Here is a 27,285-nt window from a genome sequence, read left to right as displayed (position 1 = left end):
TCAGCAGCAAAGACTGGAACACTGGACACGGTTGAGGGAAAGCTGAGTGGAGCAAAGTGCAGAAATATCCTTTATGAAAACCTGTCCCAGAGCGGTCCGGACCTCAGACTAGGCAAAAGGTTTACCTTCTAACAGGGCAATGACAATAAGCACAAACAAAAGAAAGCACAGGATTGACTTAGGGACAACCCTGGGAATATCCTTGAGTGGTTCAACCAGAGCCCAGACTTGAACCCAAAAGAATCTTCATAGAAGAGACCTGGAAACAGCTGTTTCCACTCAACCTGACAAAGCTTGAGATGATCTGCAGAGAAGAATGGCAGAAAATCCCCAAATCCAGGTGTGCAAAACTTGTTGTGTCATACCAAAGAAGACTCCAGGCTGGAATCTCTGCCAAAAAGGGCTTCAGGTAAGTACTGAGAAAAGGGTCTCAATACTTGTGTTAATGTGAGATTTCAGTTTTTTTTTATTTTTAATAAATTTGCAAACATTTCTACACTCTAGTTTTCACTTTCTCATTCTGGGGTATTGGGTGTTGCTTGATCTGGGAAAAAAAATGAATGTAAATGATTTTAGCACAAGGCTGCAGCATAGCAAAAATGTGAAAAAGTTAAGGGGTCTGAATACTTTCTGAAGGCACTGTTTCTCTGAAGTCTTAGAAAAAAATAATGTGGAAAAACACACAGCAATAGTTCTCTAATTTTTTAATGCAACATGAAAAAGGTACATTTATATGATCAGTAAAACAACTGTGCGTATACAAATCTGTATCTTTTTATGTACCGATTCTGTATTTATGCATTTTAGTTCACAGCGCTCTGCCCTATACAAAAATACGTTGTACTATATTGTAATCCCCCCCCCCCCCAAAAAAGTAACTAAACAAATTTTTGTATAAAAGAAGGTTATTAAGCGATTTAATTATTTAGTTTTTTCTAAGAAAGGCACTTTATAAAGTGGAAGGATCAACTAAAATATATAACAACATATGGTACATACATCTGGAATGTTTATTACGCAATAAACCAGTGATATTCATTGTTTATGTTTAGTAATTATTATTATTAGAATTACTATTATGTATGCACAGTTCTGATTCCTGCATTTATGCATTCATATTTTTAACTGTTCCTCGCAGTTTTTATGTTGTGTGCTATTGCTGGAGCGACTGCACGCCCCATCGATAATCTATAAAGTACAATGCGACTATTGATTTACCTTGCCGAGAAAAAACACTAAATAAGAAACACTCTTGAAAGGTATAATTTAAAAAAAAACTATTGCAAGATTTGCTCCCTGACCCTTTCAGGCCAGACGCCTAGAACTTTGTTAGTATATCAGACCCCCCTTAAAACAAAGGAGACGCAATTTATGAGTTTTACCTTCTCGTCTCCGTCATACAAACGAACTCCTCTCTGCTGGATCACAAGCGTTTCATTTATTTCCAATAAGCCGTTCGCCCAGATGAAGCGATCCATGATTTAGTTGCACACCGAATCATCACTTCCTTATTCGTCAAGCACGAATCGCGACGTCATTTTAAGGTAGATCACCCGAATAAGATTAGTCCTTCTCGCAAACAGTATATTGTGTTAATGTCATCATGGAACGGAGTTAAATTAAAGAATTAGTGTTCAATATTTGAACTGGTTAGAAAACAGCAAAGACAGCCAAAAGAACAGTACTTTTTTTATCTCCTTCGGTTAGTCCTACTGCACAGATACATTACTATCGTGCTACCTTAAAAATACACAGGTAGCCTCATGTATTCACCCAGAGTAGGTGGGTCTTAACAAAAATAAGGGCGTGTTTTAAAGCCAAAAAAGGATGGTACTATGCAAATATGCTAATCGGGCGGGTATTGTAAATACAGTTGAAGCTGGGTCAGTATGGGAGCGGCACCGTGGCGCAGTGGTAGTTGTGGTACTGCCTAACAAGGAGGCTAGGGTTTATGTCCCAGAAGCTCTCTGTGTGGAGTTTGCTTGTTGTCTTTCCATTCCTGTAGGATTTCAAATACATGCAGGTGAATTGGAGCTAAATTGGTTGGATTAGTGTTCTTAAGTTGGCTCGTGTGTTTTATTACTCTGTGAAAGGTTTGCACACAATGCTTGCTGGATAGGCTTCAATTTCCTTATGATCCTGCCCTGGATAAGAAAATGCTTGGAGGGTTAGTACAGTGTAATGATATCTTTATATACAGTATTAGAGTTAAAATTGATGCCTGTTTATTTTACTGTTTATTCAATACTACAATACAGTATTGGTAAAAATATTCATACACAGTGGTCAATATACTGCATAGATATTATAAAAGCGTTTTCCGTCTTTCTTGCAAAATTACCACAGCATGATGTGATGGCACCTACAATCTGTTTAACAGGATTATGAACTAACATTCACCATTTCTTCAGGGACTTTGACACATTGATGGCTGTTATCACTTCCAATCCCAATTGATGGAACCCTTTCAGTCTGGTTTCAGGGCGCGGCACAGCTGTGAAACTGCTCTGCTACGGGTAACCAATGATTTGCTTATGGCAGCAGACTCTGGACAAACCAGCATATTAATTCTGTTAGACCTCAGTGCAGCATTTGACACTGTCAGACATGACATCCTACTGTTCAGAATGGAGAACATGCTGGGTATCTCTGGCACTGCCCTCCAGTGGTTCAAGTCCTATCTGACTGATAGGCAAGAGTTTGTTAGTCTTGGCAACAGTAGATCCAGCTCAGCGCCAGTCACACAAGGAGTCCCTCAGGGCTCTGTCCTCGGTCCTCTGCTTTTCTGTATTTATATGCTTCCCCTTGGCCATATTATCCGTAGTTATGGATTGGGTTATCATTTTTATGCAGATGATACTCAGCTCTACTTCAATGTTAAAAGTGGAACTTCATCACAGCTTTCTCAGCTCACAACCTGCCTTAGTGAAATTAAAACCTGGATGGAGCAGAACTCTTTAAAATTAAATTGCAATAAAACTGAACTCCTGCAAATTGGGACTAAAATGCAACTTAATAAAATGAGCTCCTTCCCAGTCCATCTTGGCAGTGATCTCATCAGACCTGCCTCTACTGTAAAAATCTTTGTGTCATTTTTGACTCCTCCCTCACTTATTCCGCCCACATAAATCACATTAAGAAACTTTCTTACTTTCACCTCCATAACATATCCCGTGTTCGCTCCTTCCTCTCCTTTTCTAATGCTGAGAAACTTGTCCATGCTTTTATCACATCCCGCATCGATTATTGTAATTCCCTACTGGCAGGTGCCCCTTCTAATCTTATATCACAGCTCCAGCTTATTCAAAACTCGGCTGCAAGAGTCCTTACTCGAACCAGCAGCAGCGAGCACATCACACCCATCCTGCTCCGCCTTCACTGGCTCCCTGTGTCCTACAGAATCGAATATAAAATCCTACTAATAACCTACAAAGCTTTAAATAACCTCGCACACTACATCAGTGACCTTCTCCATCACTATGTGCCTGCCCGCCCACTAAGGTCCTCTGATTCTGGTAATCTTGTTGTGCCCGTCACTAATCTACACTCCATGGGTGACAGGGCCTTCAGCTGTATAGCGCCCAGACTCTGGAATGACCTACCAAAATTAATCAGGTCAGCTGACTCCATGAATTCTTTTAAAAAACAACTCAAAACTCATCTGTTCAGGAAGGCTTTTAGCTCTACTTGACTTTATTACCTTTCTCTCAGTTTACTTCTCTGTTAAGATGCTCATGTAACCTGTATGTGTGTGCAAGACCATCAATTATGTTGTCTGTTTTTTTTTTTTCAGAATTTACTGTCTTAATCTTCTTTGTTTATTTATCTGGTTTGTACAATGCTATATACTGTATATTCTGCCGTTCTTTATTTATTCTGTAAGTGCCTTGAGCATGGGAAAGGCGCTATATAAATAAAATGTATTATTATTATTATTATTATTACTCCTGTGTCAAACATCTGAACCATCTTGAGAGGGCTGGGGTTCAATTACACCTTGCTTGAACAAAACATATTTGGTTACCGACAGAAACTATCCTTTTTATATAGTGTCTTTGTTGATGGGCACCCTCATAGAGAACTCAAGATAAATCAACTTGAATATTAAGTTATATAATGTAATCTGAAAAATGAAGAAGGGAGCATCAAAATGGTTGGGGTACCAGCAGGTAATCATGTTTATTGAATGTTGAGGAAAAAATGAAAAATGTACACAAGGGTGCAAACAATTGCCATCAAGCCAGTTAAAACAGAATGGTGAGGGATCCATTTTCCCACCTTATGTGATGGTCCTCAAGTGAACACCCACTTCTGGTGACTTTGAGGCTTTTATACCACCATGTCAGACTTCATGACAGAAGCAAAAGCGGGGTCGTCCATAATCTGGCTGGCACTTGCCTAAACTGTGGATGGAAAAACAGATGGTATTAGCAAGAGCTCCCGCTCTCTGCTCGAGGTGGTATTATTTACCTTTTTGGAGTCTTGAAGATGTTTCGTAAGCGCACGTGTTTGCCAATAGATGCACATATTTCAGCAAAGACACAGTAAATCACTAATGGGAACTGAACTGGTAGCTGGTTGTTAACTGTCCCCCAGTTAATAATTAATGTGGTTTGTTTTCCTCCAGGTAGAACAAGGGTGACACTCGACAGTGGAAAGGTCAGGAGAACCCAAGTTTGGTGGGCTGGCATGTAGAGATAAACAGGATTTCTACCTGCTAGTGTAGGACGACAGGACCCCTTTATGTCTACATAATGCCTGCAAGGTGAATTTCTTTAGGGCATCTGACAGACCAAGAACCATAGAACCAACAGGAGGCAAGCCCATATCCTCCAGGATGTGCGTTATCAAATGAGTGATGTGAAACAGGGTCTCCGGGATTATTGTGATGCACTGAAAAGACCAAGAGACAATAACGTTAAGCAGAATTGTAGTCAGTACCAGACAATAGGTCAAGCCAGGAGATCAAAATAAATCAAGCAAACAAAACACAGGGGCAAAATCAAAATAAATCAAGCAAACAAAACACAGGGGCAAAATCAAAAATCAAATTCAAAAAGAGAATTGGTAGACCCAAAACAATCTTGGTACCTGGTCTGCTTGAAAAGCAATCTAACTCACGCAAAGGGATTTTGGTGTTTTTATCCAACTGAAGGATACTCTCTACTTACGCCGCAGCCATATTTATACCAGGGTATCTGGTGACATCATCAAAGTGCGGAATCAGGGTCATGTGACCTGTCAATCTCAACACATAAACAAACAAAAGGAAATCAAATACACAACGATAACAGCAATGGGACATCTGCCACCAGTACAGCCGCTACAGATGTGTTAGGAGCATGTTGGGCAATGGTCTCAGCTGGAATCACTGGACACTTTGAAGGGTCCTGGGACCTTGCAGAGAAAAGAGTGAGAGTGTGAAACACACAGCAAGGCACAGTGATGTGTTTTATCCAGGGTTTCTACTCTAGCATAATTGTAGTTTCAATTATTGTTCACTTTTTGTTAGTCTTAATATCACTGTTTTGCAGATTACTGTATGCTTATTGCCCTTTTGTATATAATGAATATTATTTTGTTTATTAATCATTTATTATGTATGGATTTGTTTTGGACACAAGGATTATGGTACAGGAATTGTTTTTGGAGCCTTCCCTAGAGATCTGTGCCTCAACAAATTCTGTCTTTAAGTTCTGTAGTCAATTCCCTTAACCTCATGGTTTGGTTTTTGCTCTGATACATATTGTCAACTATGGGACCTTGTATAGACAGTTGTGTGCCTTTCCTGATCATGTTCAGTCAATTAAATGGACCACAGGTGGACTCCAAACAAGGCGTACAGACACCTCAATGATGATTAATAGAAAGGGATGCACCTGAGTCAAATTCAAAGTGTCATAGCAAAGGGTTTGAATACTCAATGTCAATGAGATAATTCAGTTTTTATTAATAATACATTTGTACAGATTTCTAAAATAAAGTTTTCATTTTGTTATTCTGGGATGCTGAGTATAGCTTGATGTTGGGAAAAATATTCTCAATGATTTTAGCACAAGAATGCACCATAGCAAAAAGGGAAAAGTTTTTCTGAAGAAAAAAAAATAATCTCGATGATTTTAGCAGAAGAATGCATTATAGCAAAATGGGAAAAAGAGTTTCTGAATTCTTTCTGAATTCACCCCAGTTACTTTTTCAAACCTGTGCAATCCAGTTAATGGCCACAAAGAGCACTGGAACAAGGCAGCAATCTATCGCTGGGCCACACGGACACTAATTTATAGTGCCTTGTACATCCCTGGGGAATTGGGTGGGTAACAAATAAACACACATTCCCACTCAAACAATGACCAGGCGTAACCCCTTAACGCTGGACTCTTAACAAGTTAATAAGACTAGACATGACATAGCGATCATTTGTAACTGTGGTCACTGTGATTCAAAACAGCGTTTTTCAAATTAATCTTTGTGATGCTGGAGTCTGTCACCTTTCCAGCAAATTGGTTTATTTTGAATGACCGTATTGTTTACAAAGTGACTAGTCAAACTTTACGCTTAGATATTAAACATTTAGCACATCGGCAGCATGTATAACATAACGTAAAGCATCTGTTTTACCTTTTGCTCACGGTATAAACCCAGACATTTTTATGTTAACTCCATTAATAAACGGTCATGATCACGCCCTATTGCGCGAACTTCTGCACAGGGATAGTTTGACCCACACAGCGTGCCATACAATAAAGAATGATGCATTCCTGCTATTGGTTAATTTGATCGGGGCAGTGCGAAATGAACCAATCGAGTGTTAGGTCAACAAACTCCAGCGAGTTTCAAAAACAAGAGCGAGGCGGGTAGGGACAGTTGTGAGTGTGCACGCATTGGTTGATACATCGTACAAAACGGCACGAAAATGAGCGTTTCACTCAGTAACGGTGTTTTGAAGTCGGTGAAAAGATCGGACGAAGCTTTTAGAGGTATGTCGTGTGCTTTTTCAGCTTATTTCTATGGGAAAAGAGCAACGCTGTACGGTGCTAATGGACACGGCGTTTGTTGCCATCCTTCTGGCATTTCTGTCTGCAGTTGAGACATAACGATGTACTTTAGTGTATGTTATCCTAAAATTTTCTTTGTTATGTAAGCAAATAGGAGACGATAAACCTATTCACATTTTATGAAATCCTTTCATCATACTGACAAATGCGTCACTGTTTGGGAACAAAATTTAAATATGTAAAAATCTCAACAAGGTATTCAGTTTTTTACGTTATATGGTAGATCTCAATATTACTGTACAGACCACTGTCAGCATTAAATTTCTTCATGAATGATTCACGTGAGTATATGAAAAAGGAGCATTTTTATGTGAATCCATTAAATATAAATCTGATTTTTTTTTTTTTTGTTTTTAAAGTTTGAAGTAAAATTTTTTTATTTGATTTCGAGTTGTAACTTATGTTGGCCAATTTGACAGTTAACTGACTGTTACATTTTGTGTGGTTAGAGCAACGGCGGAAAAGAATGGAGGAGTTACTTGCCAAAAGAAAGAAGACATTCGTAACAATTCAAAAAAAGGTGGATGCAAGGTAATGAATATATCTTTATATTCTGTGCTCGGAATATAAGTACTGTATATGGAAAATGCATTGCTTAGAGTTTAGTGTTTGTTACTGTCTGTATTTTACATTGATATACCACTGTATGGCAGGGACACCATGAAAAAACATCAAATGAAAAGGAAAAAAAGGGTGTTGTAACATACATTCTTTAGGAAACGGGAAATTTGTGATGCCCTGGGTGCTAATAGTCATGGGTTTTTTCCTTTTCCCAGTACATTGCTAGCCATAACTGATGTGGGCTATGACAATGAGGTCATAAATGAAAATTTGTGGTGCATAGTGCTTTTAATCAAAGTCAAAGCATGTGCAAAAAGTACAGTGCAGTTTTAACATAAATAAATCCATAAAAATAGTGTATATAGAGGTTAAAACTCAATCGGCAGATTAAATCCAATTAATATGTTAAAAGTACAAAAAAACGGAGTCGCAATCTGCTTTCTTTCTCTCCGAGTCCACAGTGTCTCTTTATGATGTAGATGAGTGTAGTCAACCATCTTTGACTTTCATCCCCACAACCATCCCATTTGGTGTTTGTTGGGACCCATCAAATTCGGCTCCCTTGTCTCACCACTGTCCTTTGGCGTACGTAGGATGACAGTGGTAGCAATCTGCTGCTCTCTGTGCTCAACAGGAGTGACCCAACCCCTGTAGTGCTGTTACTTTTGGGGCATCTTGACTGCCTTGCCTCCTTTGCTTTTATTGCTTCCTGATTTAGATCTCTCTCTCTCTGTGTGATTGTTTCTATCACCATTTCTCAATCTGTTTTTTCTCTCACTCTCAGAACTGGTTAGTGCAGGTGCACCAAAAATGACTTGCAGAGCGTCAATGACAGATTATCGTTCCACCTGCACTTGTGCATGTAATGCTTGATTAGCCAATTCCTCATTAAGTTCTATGTGGCTGCACAGATTTCTGGATCCTGTGCTTCGCAATTTCGTCTATCTGTATACTTGTATATGGTTGAGATGACAATAAAGTTCACTTTAACTTTGACTTGTAAGGAAACCGAAACTGATCCTAACTTGCAACAATATAGCAGTTTTCTTTTAACCTGAGAGTAGTGCAAAGGTGCATTTTTAAACATGGACAGGTTTATACTTTTAAATGCTTATTAACTTTGAAGCACCAAGTAGTAGCTTTACTGGTTGTTTGACTCTGACCGCCTATCTGTGAGCATGACACTCCTCAGCAGATTTAAATTCTATCATTGATGTCCGAGATAGCGGACTTTTCAGATTGAATCTAAGTTTAGTTAGCCTTTAGCCACTCAACCTTCGTTCGGACTGTAAATACTGATAAAATACCATAAATTGACTTTAACCTTTCCTAAATGTGTACTAGGTTTTGACTACATCTGATCTTGAGTTCAAACACCAGTAGTATTCAGTTTAGTGAAGTGGCACTTTTGCAATTGAGCTTCTTATAGATCATTAAAACAATTTATGTGTAATTTTTGGCAAGGATTTACCAGACCGGGTTGGAGTTACAGCCAGCATTGTAAGGGATCTGGATCTGTAATTTATGATGTCACCTGTTTAGTTTCATCATATGGTGAAATTACAGTACTGTAGCTATTATAAAAAGACTTTCACAATGTAAGGTTGTATTAGTTTTCAGGTTATATTTGTGCATTGTGTTGTTTTTTAGGTATAAGGAAAATCTCTATAAAGAACCTATAGAGCATAAACCAAATATGGTAAGTTCCATCTTTTTAATTTTTTTTTATAAACTGATACATTATTTCACATAAGTAAATACCAATGAATTTAAAGTATATTACACACATAGGGGTAATAGAAACTTTTTGTTCCTTGCTTCATTATTATGGTAATGACATTTACTTAACAATATGCATCTTTATTTATTAAATCCTTAATTGTTCAATTTACTATGTTCTGCATTGTATATTTCATCTGTCCTTTTTTCTGAACAAAGCCTTACAATACTATTGTCCATATTCAACACCACTCAACAGACGCTCCTTCATCCTAACGCCAGTCCAGTGTTGACTAGACTGCCTAAAAAAATCCTGTCTTTAGAATGAGAAGGAACAGATACGAACATGCACGCATCATTAGACAAATCAGATTTTTTTTTTTTTTTTTAAAGTAATTTTGGTTTGCAGTTTATTTTTGTATGCATTTATTGAACTTCTGTAAAAAACCTAGATGTCCCCACTTGGGACAAATAAAGGTCTGTCTACTGTATCTATCTGAGGAGGGCACTCAAACAGTACCAGTGCTGTTGGGTGGACATTACCTGCTGTCACACTGTACTGTACACCCACTGTTCTTTTCTTTTTTCTTTCTTTAATTGCATAACACTTTTGCATGGTTTTAATGTAAATGGATGTGGTGATAAAGCTAAAGTCTCCTGAACTTTATATTGCCCATCTTTAATGGATTTTGTCTATACAAATCCAAAATTAAAGATAACCTGAAAGTCCTATCAAAGTAAAAGGTTAATGTTGGGTAAAGAAAAATTGTATGAAATGGTGAAGTGTTGAATGGTTTATTTAAATATCGTTTGGCATGTGTTTTACAATAGGTCACTCTGAGTCAGTAAAACAAAAGTTGTATATTCAACATTAAGGTTTTATTTTGAAAAAGGAGTATATGACAATTTAACTTTATAAAGTTCATGAAAAAAAAAAATCACCTAATTGAAAGCACAGCCACAAAGAAAGTTTTTAAGATTAAACTCTTCTTTGTGACAAAATTCATGATTTACTTTGCTATTTCAGGACTGAGGAGCTGAACCACTTGGTGTATCTCTATCTAGGGCATATTATTTTTAGACTGTTTAAACTCGCACATGGACTTTCTTAGGTTCTTTGTACGTAGACAGTTTCAGTTTACATTGCTATTTGCTGATGTTACTAGGCATATTTATGACAGAGTAAGAGTACAAATTTAGTTGAAAGTGATATTTATCCCCTTCAGCTCATAATATAGAACATTCCGAACCCCTCTAGGAACAGCGCTTAGGCTGATATATCATTTATGGTGTGTTGCTCTGCTAAGATATCAGCTGTCGGTGGCTGCTCTTCATAAACTTGTATGTGGTTTTATTTTCCTTAAAAGAATAATGTAATATTTCAAGTTGACAGATGTAATTTAATCAAATAATCCTTATTCTCTTAGAAAGTAAGACCATCTTTTAAGCTAGATTCCTATAACTGAGGCATATTTGTCTTTGAATCAATTTAATATATGCATATATTAGGATGAAATGGCAGTCTTCAAATACAATATTATTAAACTGGTTCTCCTCAATCCACCTTTCGTTAGGTTTGTATTAGCAATTCTGTTTACATCATTCTCAAGAATTTTCTCCATTTAGTTGGTGTTTTTTTGCCTCAGTTGGTATATAGTACTTTTCAATAATGAAAGCCAAAATATTGAAACCTTGTGGTGTTGAATGCTTCTTTTATGTGTGCCACTACACAGTGAAAACATTTGTAATTAACAAAATTGACTTGCTGTTCTTTATATCTTCTTCCATAGTTTCATACTATTTCAAGAAAAACATTCTACACTCTTCAAGCTACTTATAACCATGGAATAAATAATTGTGTGTTAAAAATAGTTTGATTTACACATTTTCAGTTTCACTTTCACTAAAGCTTAATTTAAGACAAATATCTTGGCTCCAAATCATATACATTTATTAAAACAGTAGATGGGGGGGGGGGGAGGTGTTAAGGTTATTAACATGTTTAAGAAATCAAACTTCCCTTAGGACATACAGTATCAAGGCAGCAGGGTACAAGATGTTGCCTAGCCTGGCTAGTGAATGTTTAGTACTGTTAGACTGCTTGTTATCCTGTGAAACCTTGGGAAAGGAAGAGATGCCACATTTGGGCAGCAGCTTTTCTATAGTGGTCCAGTTTCTCTGCAAACAATTGCCCGAAGTATCTTAATATGCATCCCTATGTGGAAATGGCAAGAAATATGCTTTTAAATATGGGATTTATTGATGAAGGAAAAGTTTTTGCTAGTTCTGCTCAATTTCCAACTTTTTTTTTTATAAACCTTATCTAAATATATTTCAACAAACATTTTCATACCTGTCACAGCACAATAAATAAAACATTTTAATACTTTCACCCTAGATGCTTGTCTTTATTCAATCTTTTTTCCTTGCCAACTTTATACTACAAGTTTTTACTTAAATGTATAATTTTATAAGTGGTACTAAATGATTCATTATAACAAATGCCGTGTACATGCTAGCAGTTTAAAGTTGGTTCCTGATACCTTTTGCTTAGTTTTCTCTCCGTGAGAAAGTTCTTGTCTTTTTGGATGTTTGATTTTATGCACATTGTAGGTCAAGCTGAACATTTCTTAATGTGCTGGATTTGAGCACTGTCTCAAACTAATGTAAGACAAAGGTCTAATATTTTACTCTTTGTAACCTACTGTTCATCAACCAAAGGTTTATTTTTTTTTCTCCGTTATGCCATATATCAATTATAATGTGGATAGACTTGCTGTGCTCTGTTGCACCTTATGATTAGTGGGTATACTGTGTTCAAGTATGTAAACATTGAGCAATTTGATGTTGATGATTTTTTTAGGTATGGATTGTGGATGTGCTCTTTAAATTGGAAAAAGACTACATTTTATGAGTATTTATAAACAGTTAATATATTAAAAGGAAAAATTTACATAATATCTATTTTTCCCCCCTCCCCTTTCCTTCAAAGGTCAATAAAGAAAATAATATACCAGAAGCTACAAAAAAGAAAGCCCTTATGATGGAAAATCCACAAAATCAGCAGTTTGATAATGGAAGTTGCAGGAACAGTGGTGACAAGGCAAATACTGTCCTTTCCAAGGCTGAGAAGAAAGAACAAGGAGACTCAAAAGAAACTGAAAAAACAACGGATCTTGAAGTAAGACAACCTACAACCTTGACCCAGTCATTTCTCGTTCAAAGAAATAGCCAACAGAAACTACTAACTGCTGAAAAAAGTTTGAATGCTGTGCAGTCTGAACCAAATTCTTCCAAGTTTATTCTTGGTTCCTACCGAGGCAAAATAGTTCAATCTAAGATAAGTACTTTTCGGGCACCCAAAACCAGTAATGAAAGAAGCGTGAAATCTGAGGGTCCAGTTACTGGAAGGCCAGAGGCCGTAAAAGCACCCTTGGTAAAAAGCAAGACTAACGTCAATAAACCAGACTTCATAATAAATAAAAAGAAGGTGACAACCACTAGGTCAAAAGAGATGGAACCACAAATGACAAATTTTGGGACAAAGCGTTCTGCTGAAAATGGCACAGTAGGCAGTCGTCCTATGCCCTTAGCCAAAGGGAATGAAAGACCAGCTGTTCGACCAAAGGTTGGGGCAAAAGTGAAGGCACTTCCAATAAAAGACACAAAAAACATTGGTGAACCTCCAAAGTCACAAGAAGCTGGCGGTAATATCAAGAGTCGGTATGCTATTAGAAATGAGACTGCAGAAGAACGAAGGTATGTTCTGGTTTTTCAGTACAGAAAAAAATCCTGTAAGATATGGACTAATATATATATTCCCTTTAATTTATTCAATGCCTGCTTTACTTTCCCACTTGGTAGCTGACTAGGGATGCAACTTATGATTTTATATTATTTATTTTAAAAGTATTTTATTGAATTTATTAAAAGCAAATAACATTCCATACAAGCAAGTCAAATTTTACAAAACGAAGTTCACATCAGATCAACCCCCACCCATGAGAGAGAGCTAGGCCAACAGAGTAAGAATTTAATAGTACGTAAAATAAATAAATACATAATTAAAATAAATAAGGGAAGAGAATCCACTTCCTCAATTTAAATGCTTATTCTAAAATGTTATTGATCAGATCCTTCCAGGTTTTAAAGTTTTGCACAGATCCTCTAAGTGAGAATTTGATTTTTCTCCAATTTCAAATATTATATAACATCAGTTACCCACTGACTTAAGAGAAGTGAGTTAGAATTCTTCCAGTTGAGCAAGATAAGTATAGCAGTGAAGAAAAAGCAATTTGTTTGTCCTTCTTCACTTTAAGCCCATCTGGAAGTACACTGACGATAGCTATTAATGGATTAGGAGGAATTGTGACTCCAAGGCTGTCTGAAAGGCATTTAAGGATTTTGGTCCAAAATTGTTAATTTGTTGCACGTCCAAAACATATGGCCCAATGAGGCTGGAACTTGATTGCAACATTCGCAGTTTGGATCTTGCCCTAGACACATGTTTGACAGTTTTAAATGAGACAGATGTACTCGATTATTTAATATTAAGTTGAATAATTGTATTCTTTGCACATATGGAGTTCGAGTGAATTCTGAGCATTGCTACCTCCCACTCCTTTTCTGAAATGTTGAGTGAGAGATCCTTTCCCACTGTACTCTGGGATCTTTGAAAGGGAGAGACTGTAACATTTTTTGTATACTACAGGAATGCTGTCTGAATCTGTAAGACTAATCGATTATTTTTTTTTTTTTTTTTTCCCGGGATAGAAATAGGTGTGAAGTGAGGAAAATTGGGCAGATTTTGCTTAGCAAAATTTCTAATTTGGTGGTAGTAAAAGAAAACAAACAATTATTTTGATAGATTGATTAATCTGAAGATTCTGTGAATCAGTTCATTCATTTGTGATTAAATGCATGAAGTGCATTAAATGGATCATTTCACCAATTACACAGTTCTGTGATGAATTTTCTGAATGTGTGTTTTTTTTTTATGTAAATTGCTTAGATACTTTAAATCAAATCTAGGATTTTATATAATCATACATTGAAAATAAATGGGAGTAAAACATTTAGTATCATTTATGGCTCTGTTTGTGCAATGAACACACATTAGGGCTGGATATCGGCACTGATATCAGCACAGGGCGCAAGGCAGGAACAAATCCCCACAGGACACACGCGCACACACTAGGGACAATTTAGGGTTGCCAATGCACCTAATCTGTATGTTTTTGGACTATGGGAGGAAACCCGCGCAGACAGGGGGAGAACATGCAAACTCCACGTCCATGATTTTATTGGTTTTTTTTTATATAAGTCTACAGTATTGTTTGAAATTAGTTCAGCACAATGAACTTGGTTGTCATATGTTGGGGCTTTTTCCTTTTGCAGCAAAACAAGTGGTTTCATTTGTGTTAAACTTCATTCTTTGCTAAGTAATATGCAGAGTTTATTTTAACTGAAAGTTCATATCTTTTTGCATCATCATTTGTCTGGAAACCTTTCACTACCAGATTGTTTGGCACACTTGCTTGCAGACAATGATATTGGCCAATGACACATTTTTTTTTTTAGTTGCTTATCATGAAATTGTTGCATATGCTAGTGGGTTTTTTTTTTTTTTTTCGCATTGTTTAGGGCTAGACAGCTTCTTCTTTTGGCTGCTCCTGTTCGGGGCTGCCACAGCTGATAATCTTTTTCCATCTCTTCCTGTCCTCTCTATTTTGCTCTGGTACACCCATCACCTGCATGTCCTCTCTTGCCACATCCATAAACCTTCCGTTAGGCCTATGACTCAAATTATTCCTCACTTCAAATCAAAAGTTATGTCATTATGCCTAACAAACCTCTCGTTCATTATATGTATCACATAATGCTGAAGTAACGTTCAATTTACTGGGATGACACCGAGTCTTCCTCCTCTGCAGAGTCTTTAGCAGCTGGTGTACAAAGGGATATGTTTGCTGTTTCAATGTTTTTTTTTTTTAAATAACCTATGTGAGGTTTTAAAATGTTGCATCTAAATACCAAAGTATTTGTCCTTTTATTTTTCTTTTGTTTTTTCATATTGGACTGGTGATCGGGTGACTGCTGTCTGATTATATGCATCTAGGGCCCCTTGAATGCTTTTTGTGTGTTAGAAGTTTTAGAGTATTTTTATTTATGTTTTTTTTTTTTTATTGATTTATTTGAATCTACACTTTCATATTCTAGTAACTTAATGTGACCAAGGTCAAAACCTCTACATTCCAAGTTCGGTTTAGCATCTCGTGTTATGGTGTATGATTTTTCCCTTATGAGATTGTGTTGCATTTGAGTATTCTATGCATGTAAATAACAAACAGAAATATTTCTAACTCTGGCTCTTCCTTACATGGGAGATAAGTGTGTGTGTGTGTGTGTGTGTGTGCATAAACAAAAAACTGATATACTCTGTGTTGTGTTAAAAGGGTCTTGTCTAGTTTAATAAACTTTATCCCAGACCACTCTTTAAATTAAATTATTCATTTTCACAAGTTGCTATGAAGCCGATGGGCTGAAAATCAAAAAAGTACAATCTGCAGCTTGTTAACAAGCAGCAGCCCCCTTGGCATCTGCTGTGCAGCTACATACTTGGCATGGGAAGAGAGCCAGCACAGTGAAGGCAAGAATGGATGAAAAGAAAGTCCTACTAGTAGCAAAGAGAAACACACAAGCTGCACATTCAACATTGTTCCAAATTTGTATAAACGTCTACACATTTCTTTATACAAAATGTCTACCAAATTTCTTAGATTTTCACATCACTAATAAGAATGTGTCCTCTGTGTGTACAGCACAAATCTGTAGCCGCTGTCACAGAAACTGGGGACTTGTGACAGCTACAGAATAGCTTTAAGCTCTCCTGAAATCTCAGGTGACTCTAACTTGTTTTGTTTATTTTTCACCCACCTTGGCCTTCTAGGGTTTGTGAACTTGCAAAATTAAATGTAAATTTAAACTGAACATGCAATTAGGTTAAAAGTGATAACAATTTTTAAATAATTTCAAGGGTCCAAATGCATATGTCAGTAATTTTGCTATGGCTAGTGTCCATATTTTGCTTTTTTTTTATGTTGCTTGCTCTTTTACAGATAGTTCTTTAGTTTGTTTAGTGATGTCAAAGAAAAATGCATTAAAATATTCCTGTGTGTGCATAGAAAACACCACCATCAATTTCTCTCAGACATTTATTCCAAGCTTGCCTGAAAGAAGGAAAAATTAATATGTTAAAGCATAAACTTTTATATTAAGAAATTGCCATTGACAATATTTTAATTTTAACTCAAGCAGAGTTATTGTTCACTGCTCCAATATTTCTTGAGATTTCTTGAGTTACTTGATATATCAAGTATGTAGTCATGTCATTCTAGCCATAGTAATGCTTAAAGGAAACATTTAGTTTGGATTTCAAAAAATATTTTTGTATACTTTTTTTAAATGTAGTAAATATTCAGTATGCACTGATCTGACAATGTTCATCTACGGCTAAGCTGTTTAGGACAATACTTGGGTTGGTTATTCAGTAAGGGCTACTAAATGTAACATAAACAAATTTTAGTTTTTATGCTTTTTGCCCTTTTTAGTAGTGATTTAACGTTGTTGTGTTTTTTATAACTTTGTACTGTTACAACTTTTATACCAAAATCAGTGATGTTTTATAATTTTGCATTGGTTTTGCTTTCTCCCCAATAGAGCAAAACTTGCTGAATGGCTAGCATCTAAAGGAAAAACGTTAAAAAGACCGTCCATGGCAGGATCTGTGCCCTCCACCATTAAAAAGAACCCCAAAGACGTACCTCCTGCAACACCTTTGAATGATCATGTTGTTGAAGAAGAAGAAGAACCAGAGCACAGTTCTAATGAGAACAAGACAGCAGAGGTAATGTTAAAATCTGATCACTGTGTAAAAATTATATTTACCTGAACAAATGAGGATTTTACATTATGTGAAAGGTTTTTGGCGGCTTTGCATGTTTAAAATCCTGTTTTGTTTTTTTTTTTTTAATATTGTAGCACATTGAAGAACTTTGTTCTGCATTATCAAACCTGTTGCCACCTTCCAAATCTGAAGATGGTAAGTACCGAGCACCTGATATTTGTCTATGTTGGCATTGACAATTAATGTTTCTTGTAACGAAAAATGTAGAATGTAGGTTCAGTGTCAGGGAAGGATGTGGCTGACAGCTATTGATTTTAATTCACTTCAGCCTCGATTTTAAAAGGTAAGATTGAAGGGACACCTTTTATATGAGCAGGCAGGTTGTTGCTCACTGCTAACCCCTACTGCTAATGTACGTGCTTTGCGCTGAGGGTGCGTTTTATGCAAGCATAATAGGGAGCAGAACTGATTGACAGGACAGGTCAACAGCACTATTAACCAATAGGGTGCACAAACAAGTAAAGGTGGGGAAGGTGTCCTGGACAAGAAAAAGAGGAGCAGTCAAATTTAGTGTGTACAGTGAGGTGTTAAATGGAAAGAGGGAAGTCTGGTGAAGTTCAATGAATGTGTACACCCCCGTGGTTATCAAGCACCTGATAAAACTTCAGCGATGGTGCCAAGCACTGTGGCTATAGGTAGGTATTGCTTTGCTTGAAGCAAAAAAAAAAAGGGGGGGGGGGAGAGAGAGGTAGAAACGGATGTGGAATTTTTGGTTCCAAGACCAACCTGGACATTCACTGTCCATTTAAACTTTTATGGGTTCTCCTATGAGCTACTACATTTTAATATACATTTGCATCTGCAAACTTTGAAAGAGGACACCCACTCCTCCAAGATCTTTTACGTTTACATTCATGTCGGCCTGCATTGAATGACTATACCCCTCCCATTCTCTCCGAAGATTTCTTTAAAATCTTCAGATGCAAATATATATGTAAAGGGGGACAACCTATACAATGTAAAGAAATACTTGAGTGAATATCAAACAAATGAAAATCTTAAACCTCTAATAATGAATATACAGTATATACTCAAATTTCACATTCCTATTGATTACCTGTTTCAATTAAAATATATATATTTATCTCTCTCTATATAGATAGATATATAGATAGCTATATATCCTGTCCCGTAAAACGTTTTTGCTGTGAACATGAGAAAAGCCAAGTCACAAGGAAAAGCAGGAATTGATCTAATGCAAGAATGTTTTACTCCTGGACGATTATGTATAGCATGCTCAAGAATAAGCAGCTCTAATGAACTAAAATTATTACTTACTGTATGACTTACTTATATTACTTTTATGCATATTTGATTTGACATACATTTCGTTATAAATCTTTTTCTAGTTGGAGCACAGGCTGGTGAAGTGACTTGCACATGGACATAGTGTCAGTAGTAGGATTTGAATCCACAACCTCAGTGTTTGAAATCCTAGGTCCAAAGCCTTAACTACTGCACTTCCTGTCAACCTTGATGAAATTTAAAAACTATAAATAACTATCCATGTATATCTAAAATAAATGAAAAGTACTTGGTTACATAGTGCCTTTGATATATTTGATTAACTGATGGCAGTATAACTGACAGCCATTGCCTTAACAGAATATCCCAGGTCAAACCAAATAACATAGCCAGTACTTCTGTAAATGAGGTTTCAATTTTTCATTTAACATAAATTTACAAATCTTTCGAAAACATGTTTTCATTATGGGCTATTGAGGGCAGATTGTTGGGCAAAACTGGCAAATATATCCATTTTAAAATTAAATCTAAAACGCACAGTGTGCAGCAAGTCAACTGATCTGAATACTTTCTGAATCCATTGTACATTAACAAAATCAAATGTAATAAGCAACAATAATATAAAATAGAATAACAATGCAAAACAATGCAGTTTTAGGACATGGAGGCTATATGCTACTTAATTACACATAAACATTCACATTTAGCTATGGCAACCTTAAGCCTGTGTGGATCCACAGTTGTATGGGAACATGCTGCGCTGTGTCATAATGGCAAGTAATAAAGGCAGCTTCCTGATGTACTCAACCATGGTAAAATTGATGATAAAACTTCTACAGGTTGACAAATTTGAACTGATGTACCACCCACCCTTAGTTAGCATAATATTAATAAATATCATCAATAAATAAAACACCTTTCCAGTAATTTTCTTTTTGCTATAAGGTTACCAAATTTCAATCAAATCAGTCAAAGCATTTTTGATATTTTGGGGCATTTTAGTTTTTCGGTTTACCCCCTAAATATTGGTATATTGAAATGTCCTTTCTTATAAGAGGCCTACTGTCCTAGAAGTACCATCCTGGCAAATTTCAGCTTTTTAACTCAATGTAAAGTAGTATTTTGGTTGGTGGCTGGATGAGTGAGTGAGCGAGCCAGTCACATTTCATTTTACTTTTTTTTCATTTTTATATATGTAATGTAGTAGAGAGATTCAGACCCTTAATTCAGTATTTTGTAGAAGCCCCTTTGGCAGCAATTGGTTTTGAGTCTTCTTTGGCAAGTGTCATCAAGCTTTAAATCTAAAATAAAAGTGCACAAAATGATGGGGTCTTAATACTTAATGATTACATTAAAGATTTTATTAGGAGATAATTGTTTTACATTGTGCTTTTAATTGCTTAATTTGCATGTTTATTTTGCACATAAGTTGTGGTAAAAGACCCGTTTTTTTTCCACTGTATTACTTCCAGAACTAGTAGTACAACCTGAAATCATGAGGCCTGACTTTGAATTGGCACAACCAATTTCAAATAAAACCGAGGAGCAAGTGGTTCAAGCTGATAACAGTGATGTGAAAAAGGAAGAAGAAGAAGAGGAGGAGGATGATTTCGAAAATAAAAGTGAGTTTGAAACGCCTGATAAAATGGAAGAGAACGTAACAGAGGAGGGGTCGTTGATCAAGTATAATGTGAAGACTACTCCTTATTTACAAAGGTCAGTCAAGCATATTTCTTGTGTCTGGTGCAACCGAGATAAACGTTACTTAAGGTATAACTTGGTGTTATATTTATTTTTTGTCTTTTTTTTTTTCTTTTTTTTTTTCCAGTATGAAGCAGATGATGAACATAGACAGCAACAAAGGTGCTATTAAAGATCTGAAGTTTTTAACTCCTGTTCGGCGCTCCAAGCGAATTATGCACATGTCTAATCAGTTGCCTGAGATGCTAATGGATCATGATCCCTGCATTGCATCACTACCAGAACTGGTCAGCTTAGGTGGTGATGCCAATGCATTTATTTTCAGACAAAATACACACCTTCAAGAAGCTGCAGGTCTACAAGAAAGTGTTTAAAAGTAGTTAACAGCACAAATTATAAACACAAAAAGTGAAGAATCTATGCAATACTGTATAATATTTAAACGTCTAGTTCACAGTGCTTATGCTAACATTTTTTTATTTGTACATTAGAATACACTGTGTGCAAATTTAGTTGAATAGTACTTTTCAGGTCTTATGTATGTCTAACCATAATGTGAGCAATTCCACATCGTTTTAATCACATTTAACAATAATCCTTGCGGGAAGTCTATGAAAGTAAACACTATAGCTGCGTAATGTACAAAAAGCATCTTTGGTGTATTCAAATACATAATTTTAGTTTATTGCGACAACTCACATTTTTATCAAAGACAACCAGGAATTAAAAAAATAATAATAATAATAATTATCAGGAAAAATAATGGGTTTTAATATATTTACATAAGATTTTAACTATGCTATTGTGTTTTAGGAAATAAAATGTAAACCATGACAAACAGGAAATATGCATAAACTGGCAGATTGATGTGTAATGTGGGAACATGTTGCAGAGATGGCACGTTAGTTGTAGCTGTTCTATGTTTGAATTAAAAATTTGGGCAGTTATAATTCATTCTTACGGTGACCACCACTTGTATATGATAAGCACAGATTTTTAATTTATAATTTGTATCAGTAATTTATTTTGTCCTAAAATTCCCAAAAATGAGTTCCGACTTTTTTTCCCCATATGGCATTTTGCACATTTACTATTTATATACAGCTATGGTTTTGTAATATGTACAGTATGGATATTGTTTAGGTACTTGCAGATATCACCCCTTTTATCTAGAATACCCTAAAGGTTTTCTGAATATTGGAGTATGTGTGGTGGCACCTTTTGTTGAATGAGGTATTGTATTAACACCTTGTGATACTGCTGTCATGTTTGTGAAGGTAAATAGGGTCGGATGAGATTGACTAAGTTGTTCAGAATCTTACAGAGCACACAGAAAATAGTGATATTGCATTACATGAATTATTTGATTCTTTTCATATTGGCTCATTTTCATGATGAAAAGCAAAAGTCTTTCAATGAGAACTAAATGTTAATTATCATGTAACAGCATAGAGAAATAGTATTTTCTTTTCCAGTATACATTTATATACTGTGAATGAAAATCTACATTACGTAAGTTATGTAATGTCTTCTAAAAAAGAAATCGTTTACAGTAAACTGAATTAAATAGTGCTGTATTTCACACTCTTCTAATTTTTGGCATTTCTTCTATTATCACTTAATGTGCTTTTGTTCATCACTAACACTAGTGTATTTGCTGAAAGCTTCTGTTTAAGAGAAAAAAAAGGTATGTTAAGACACTAGGAACATTTTGCTGCTTAATATGCATGCTCTTGGAACTTGCAGGTCTCTCTTTTATATATTGTAGTTTACCTTCATTAATACAGAATGCTTACATGTAACATACATATACACCACACTCCAGTGGCATGTGTGCCTGATATCTCTCGCTCTCTCTCAATCATTGGACAGGAACACAGATATACTTGCTAATTTATATTATGACTTCCACAGAAACGGCCAAAATGAATCCACATATGGTTAAAGTATCCTGAAAATTGATTTGTGGTAGTATTATCTTTATGCAACAGAAGTGTTGTGTATCTTTGATTCAGTGTGAAAAGAAAGGATTCTTAAATTAAGAGGAAATCCACATATCAAGCTTTCAAAGTGGAAAGATATAAAATTATTGGCATTTTTATGTTTGTGAATTAAAGTAAATATTTGGAAACTGTCACAATCAGGTGAGATATTTAGGAATAAAAAATTAAGGGATGGGTTAAATAGAATATTAATAGGACCTTTTTTTAATCTGCAGTTAAGACTGGTTTAACCTACTATTAAAATGGAAATGGGCTTTTTTTTATTATTGTGTGTGTCGTAGAAGAGCTGTAAACTATATTTGACACATTTTAGTCTCCGCTGGCAGTATGATTTGTGTGACTCTGGTTGCACCAGTTGCAAAGTGACTGTTGCCTGGACATCGATAATATACATGTGTTACAATAAGTTGTTCTCTTGGCTGCTCAGGTGGTTATGTATTTTTGTGTCTATGTTTGACTTAAAATAAGTATGCTTTGGACAGTGTTATTTTAAGCATCTTTGCTAACTAAATTACAAAAAACAGAAATGGTCTTTGAAAATGTGTGATGTTATTGATGTACTTAATATTTGTCATTGGATATAATTTAATTTTTACTGGCTCATGCTGGAATTGTAATGATGGAAGTTCATGGAATCGGAAGTAATCCTCTGGTGGCACCAGAGGAATGGGGAGAGAGTGGTTTGAGGTTTGGCAGTACATCAGATCTTGTGCTCAAAAGAGAACTCTTCTTAAAATAATTGGGAAAATAGCCTTACCTTAAAAATAAAGGCAAAGTTCAGACCAGGGAACCTCTGTGATCCCTCCCCTTCAAATAGCCTTGCATCCATTAAGGATGCCCACTACAGGGAAGTGTCTGTATTGACCAGGGCAATAGGACATTAAATTACACTATCAAATGGCAAATATTAGGAAAAAATTAAACTGACAAAATTACAAACTAGCCCAAAACAAATGGAGATGATTACAGTTTCCTCCATTCCCTCATTCATGGGAATAGTCGGCTCAAAGATAGCAGTGTTTGGTCAAAGCGCAAGCTGCCTTCCATGGTTAACCTTAAGCTACCTTTCCTCACGTGGTGGAGATCGAGTTTTCACCCCTTCTTTCCCAAACGTAAATCGCTTTTTATGCAGAAAAGGAAGGGGGTTTGTTACACAGAATTCCTTTGCGAATGGTTTCTGCTATTGGTTTTAGCATTGGATCATAATGGCAGCAGGAGCACCCTTTTGACAGAATTTTGGGGCAACAGGTAAAATGTGTTCAAATAATTTTTTGTGATAGAAAAATCAGATTTTTGTCAGCCTTGCCCCAAGTTTTAGTTGCTAGGTTATTAGTATTAGTAGTAGCACTGTCACATGTTCAAAGTACATTGAAGTTCTTAAGCTGATGTGACATTGTCAGGACTTCTAGTTCAATGATATGTGGGATGTGCTGTCAGTGGATGTTGATTTCGTTGCCTGACTGTCGATTTACTTGACATGAAAACTACTGAGCATGTCAATTTTAGTGACTATGTGATGACTTTCCTTCCAAGACCTGCTCAGTCTGTTCCCCTCCACAGCTAATTGTGTGCTGCCCACCCGTGACTGGTGTGCAAAGGCCTGGCGGGTACAGCGAGTTCAGCCGCAATTTCTCCCAACCCAAGCACACACACACACACACACACACACCCCAATTCATCAGACAGGGTGAGCTCCTCTTCTTTTTGTCCTGTCCAAAACACGCGTTCATTGTTGTTGCATTGTACATCCGGATGAGCATTCATTGGGTGTCCACTGTCAAGCACATGAAGCTCTGCCGAATGATTTTGTGAGGGTCTAGTCAAGACTGGTTGGAGAGTCGCTGTGTATGCCAGTCAACACAACTGTCAGTTAAGGGAGCACTGCTGACTGCTTCGGACTCCGTAAGATGATGGAAATGAAGGATATGACTGAAAATTTGTAGAAATGTAGTCTAATGTGACATTACATGCATGTCCAACAACACTTTTTGGTGCCATGGTAAGCAAGAATATATTGATATGATAACTTCATGTTCTCTACTAGAAAATGGAAACCAGCTCACTTGATGTATGCCTTTCTCCTTTTAATATACCACTTATTCCAACCTTTAGGGGGGCAAGCATGCCAATACTTCTCGGCAATTAGGCTGTCCTCTAGCATTTTTATCATGATGATTATTAGAGCACTATCCTCACTAGAGTTGGTGTGTGTGTGTTTATATATGTATATGTAATTAAGGAGGGAGTTTATAGATCATCAAAAAGGATGGCAAGTTATTTGTGCTAAACATTATTTTCCTGTTGTATAGCATTGTGTGTTCCATTAGACTGTGCTACGTAAATAATAGCATAGAAGGTAAGTTTTGACAAAAAAACATTTAGCTCAGTACGGTTCTTTTCCAGTATCTTTTGTTGAGTTGAGATTTGCAAGTTCATAAAGTACTGTCCACCTACCTGCTGCTCAGTAACGGGTGTCCTGGTACTTGTTAGTCTCTTATTCCAAGCGCACATAATCCAAGACTTGGTCAGGGGGCACACAGGGTGCAAGACAAGAAACAGCCCACCGTAGGGCCCACTCCCACAAACTTGCACTCATACTGGGGCCCATTTGGATGACCAGTCCACCAAACCTGCATATCTTTGGCGATGAGAGAGGAAAACCACATAGAAACTGGGACGAACATGCATGCTCTGGGCCAGGGGTTCCCAAGTCCAGTTGTGGGGGTATCACTGTGACTATGGGCTTTCATTCCACCCATTTTAATAAATAGTTCAGTTTCACTTCTAAATGATCCCAATGTTTGTTTAGTATTTTGCTTCTCTTATTTTGCATCTAGAAGTATGTGCTAGTATATTTACATGTACTGTAAATTAATTTCAGAAATGCATTTATTGCTAATTTTTTTTTTTTTTTTCTTCACCGTATTTTTATTTCACCTTTTGTTGTTGACTTTCCTCCCGTAATTGTATTGATGATTAGTAATGAGTAGCACAGACACGGGTACAAATGTGTACTAAAGGGATGCAGCTACATCACTATAACATTTCTTTGTGAGCTTATTAATAATAAGTAACAGTTTGAAGGATCAAAACATACAAAAGGGCAAAAGCAAGAAAAAGAATGATAGTGTCACACAACCAAATGCGTAGTACGTTCCCCTATTTATGATTTCTGGTTTGTCTCAAAACTGCCAGAAACCGGGAAATAATGGCTTCTTTAATTAAGGCAGGAGTCCAGTTCAAAGCAGAAGGAGGCTGGGGTGGTCTGCAGGACTAAACTTAAGGACCACTTAGTAAAGCATTTTGTTGCTAAGGTAACCTTGAAGTGTCGACTTTGCTTTAACGTTCAGTGCAATTTGCACCTGTGTCTGCACTTCTCATCACTGTCAGTATTTTTAGAAAGCCAGACAGAAGGAAGGTGAACTGAAACAAAAATGGCAAAAGAATGTTAAATGTTTAAAACTATGACAAGCAATGTTCTGAATGCAGGGTAAGAAAATAAAACGGCCAGCTAAACAATTGGGTCGATGAGACATGAGGGTGAGCCAATGACTGCCTGCAGCCACCATGGTACCCCAGGACTGAACTTGTGGACCCCCGTTTCTAGATGGACAAGACTGGAATCTGAGGTGCAAAATCCATAAAGCAGCAGCGTTCACCAGTGTGCTACCAGGTCACTCGCATGGTAATGGAGTTTTTTTGTAATGCATGGTATCATTTGTAATTAATTGTATCACATAAATGTATGGTATTTGTATCATTAAGCTTATCGTAGTAACGAAAGGTAACTTTTACCTTGGTAATTACTTTCATTAAAATAAATTGTACCATATATCATTATCACTGACTGAATCATGTTAATACACATTTAATTGTCATTGTAATTGATTTTGTTATGATAATACATGGTAACTTTTACAATGGTGTTTACATTTTATTGTACCATGTAATTTAGTTTATTAATGTAAAAACTTTATCATGGTAATACAGAAGGAGGTTGGGAGAATGCACTGACTCCTCATAATAACTATTATACACTTAATTCACTACTTCTGATGGTGACACTTAATTAGCCCGTGTGTGTGTGAGTTCGCCCTGTGATGGTCTGGTGCCCTGGCCAGGGTTTGTTCCTGCCTTGCTCCCTATGCTAGATGGGATAGGCTCCAGCCCCCAAGGAACCCTGTTCAGGACTAAGTGGGTTAGGCAATGACATGACATGGTACTACTTGGTAGCTTGTACCTTAATTTTCGCATTCATTAAAATATATTTGACTACATAATTAATTGTATCATGATATTTGTATTTATTGTATCACACTAATTAAACTGTTTCATTGTATTCAACTGCACCTTGGTAATTTTGTATTCAAGGTAAATACATGGTAACCTGTATCAGTATTCACAACACATCCTCAAACCTGTTTAATGTTGTTGGTCCTCTGTTTTACAGTCCTTAAAACTAGTCCTGGGAACAAATTCAACATTTTCTTTCCCCAACAGTGTAGCTGTAAATGTGATTAACTGTATAGTAGGTCCGTTTGACCTGAAACATATTTAGCTTTGGATGATCCCAAATGAATGCAGGAAAAACGCACTGAAGCTCCTTCAGCTGTAGCCTTGTTTTAATGTGACACTGTCTTACACCAAAATCCACTTGTATTGTGTATTAGAAGTTCAAATGTGTCATCTAATTGAAATGAGTTCAACAGAGTTTATCTGCAGACGTCAAGATCTATGACATCACTTGTGAGATCCTCAAAGGTTTCATTCACGATGTGCCAAGGTGTGCATTTTTCATTCCAACAGATGGCGCATACAACAAACACCATTCCCTAAGAAAGGAAAACGGAATTAACTTTAATAAAAAGCAGTCGCCTGTGTGTCCAGTCCCTTTCAGCCATCTGCATAGTACAGTAAGTGTGGCTTTGATGATGTGACGAAGGAGAATATGAGAGTGTGAGACGCACAAGGAGGATTAAAGACACATGAAGCATGCGGAGAGAGTAACCTTCAAAGACTGCAAGTACAAAATCGG

The 27,285-nt window shown here is 36.5% G+C and overlaps 2 protein-coding genes across 2 annotated transcripts in view; one reads left to right on the top strand and one right to left on the bottom strand.

Moving 5' to 3' along the window:
* vps36 (vacuolar protein sorting 36 homolog) overlaps positions 1 to 1,526 on the bottom strand; it is a 76,178-nt gene extending 74,652 nt beyond the window's left edge. The window contains exon 1 of the mRNA XM_028799250.2: positions 1,383 to 1,526. Coding sequence (XP_028655083.1) covers positions 1,383 to 1,478 — 96 coding nt within the window. The 5' untranslated portion in view covers positions 1,479 to 1,526. The remainder of the gene's footprint in view (positions 1 to 1,382) is intronic.
* A 5,316-nt stretch (positions 1,527 to 6,842) lies between these two features.
* Positions 6,843 to 21,254, top strand: si:ch211-266i6.3 (cytoskeleton-associated protein 2). Its single transcript, XM_028799249.2, has 8 exons — positions 6,843 to 6,977; positions 7,505 to 7,586; positions 9,267 to 9,315; positions 12,328 to 13,094; positions 17,055 to 17,241; positions 17,376 to 17,436; positions 20,019 to 20,262; positions 20,375 to 21,254. Exons 1-8 carry the CDS (start codon positions 6,914 to 6,916, stop codon positions 20,619 to 20,621), a joined length of 1,701 nt encoding a protein of 566 aa, XP_028655082.1. The 5' UTR covers positions 6,843 to 6,913; the 3' UTR covers positions 20,622 to 21,254.
* Positions 21,255 to 27,285: the final 6,031 nt, after the last annotated feature.

This window comes from Erpetoichthys calabaricus, chromosome 4 (genome assembly GCF_900747795.2).
Source record: "Erpetoichthys calabaricus chromosome 4, fErpCal1.3, whole genome shotgun sequence".
NCBI classification, from domain to species: Eukaryota; Metazoa; Chordata; class Cladistia; order Polypteriformes; family Polypteridae; genus Erpetoichthys; species Erpetoichthys calabaricus.
The sequence above is the reverse complement of the archived record's forward strand: the minus strand, read 5'-3'. Positions and strand labels throughout refer to the sequence as shown.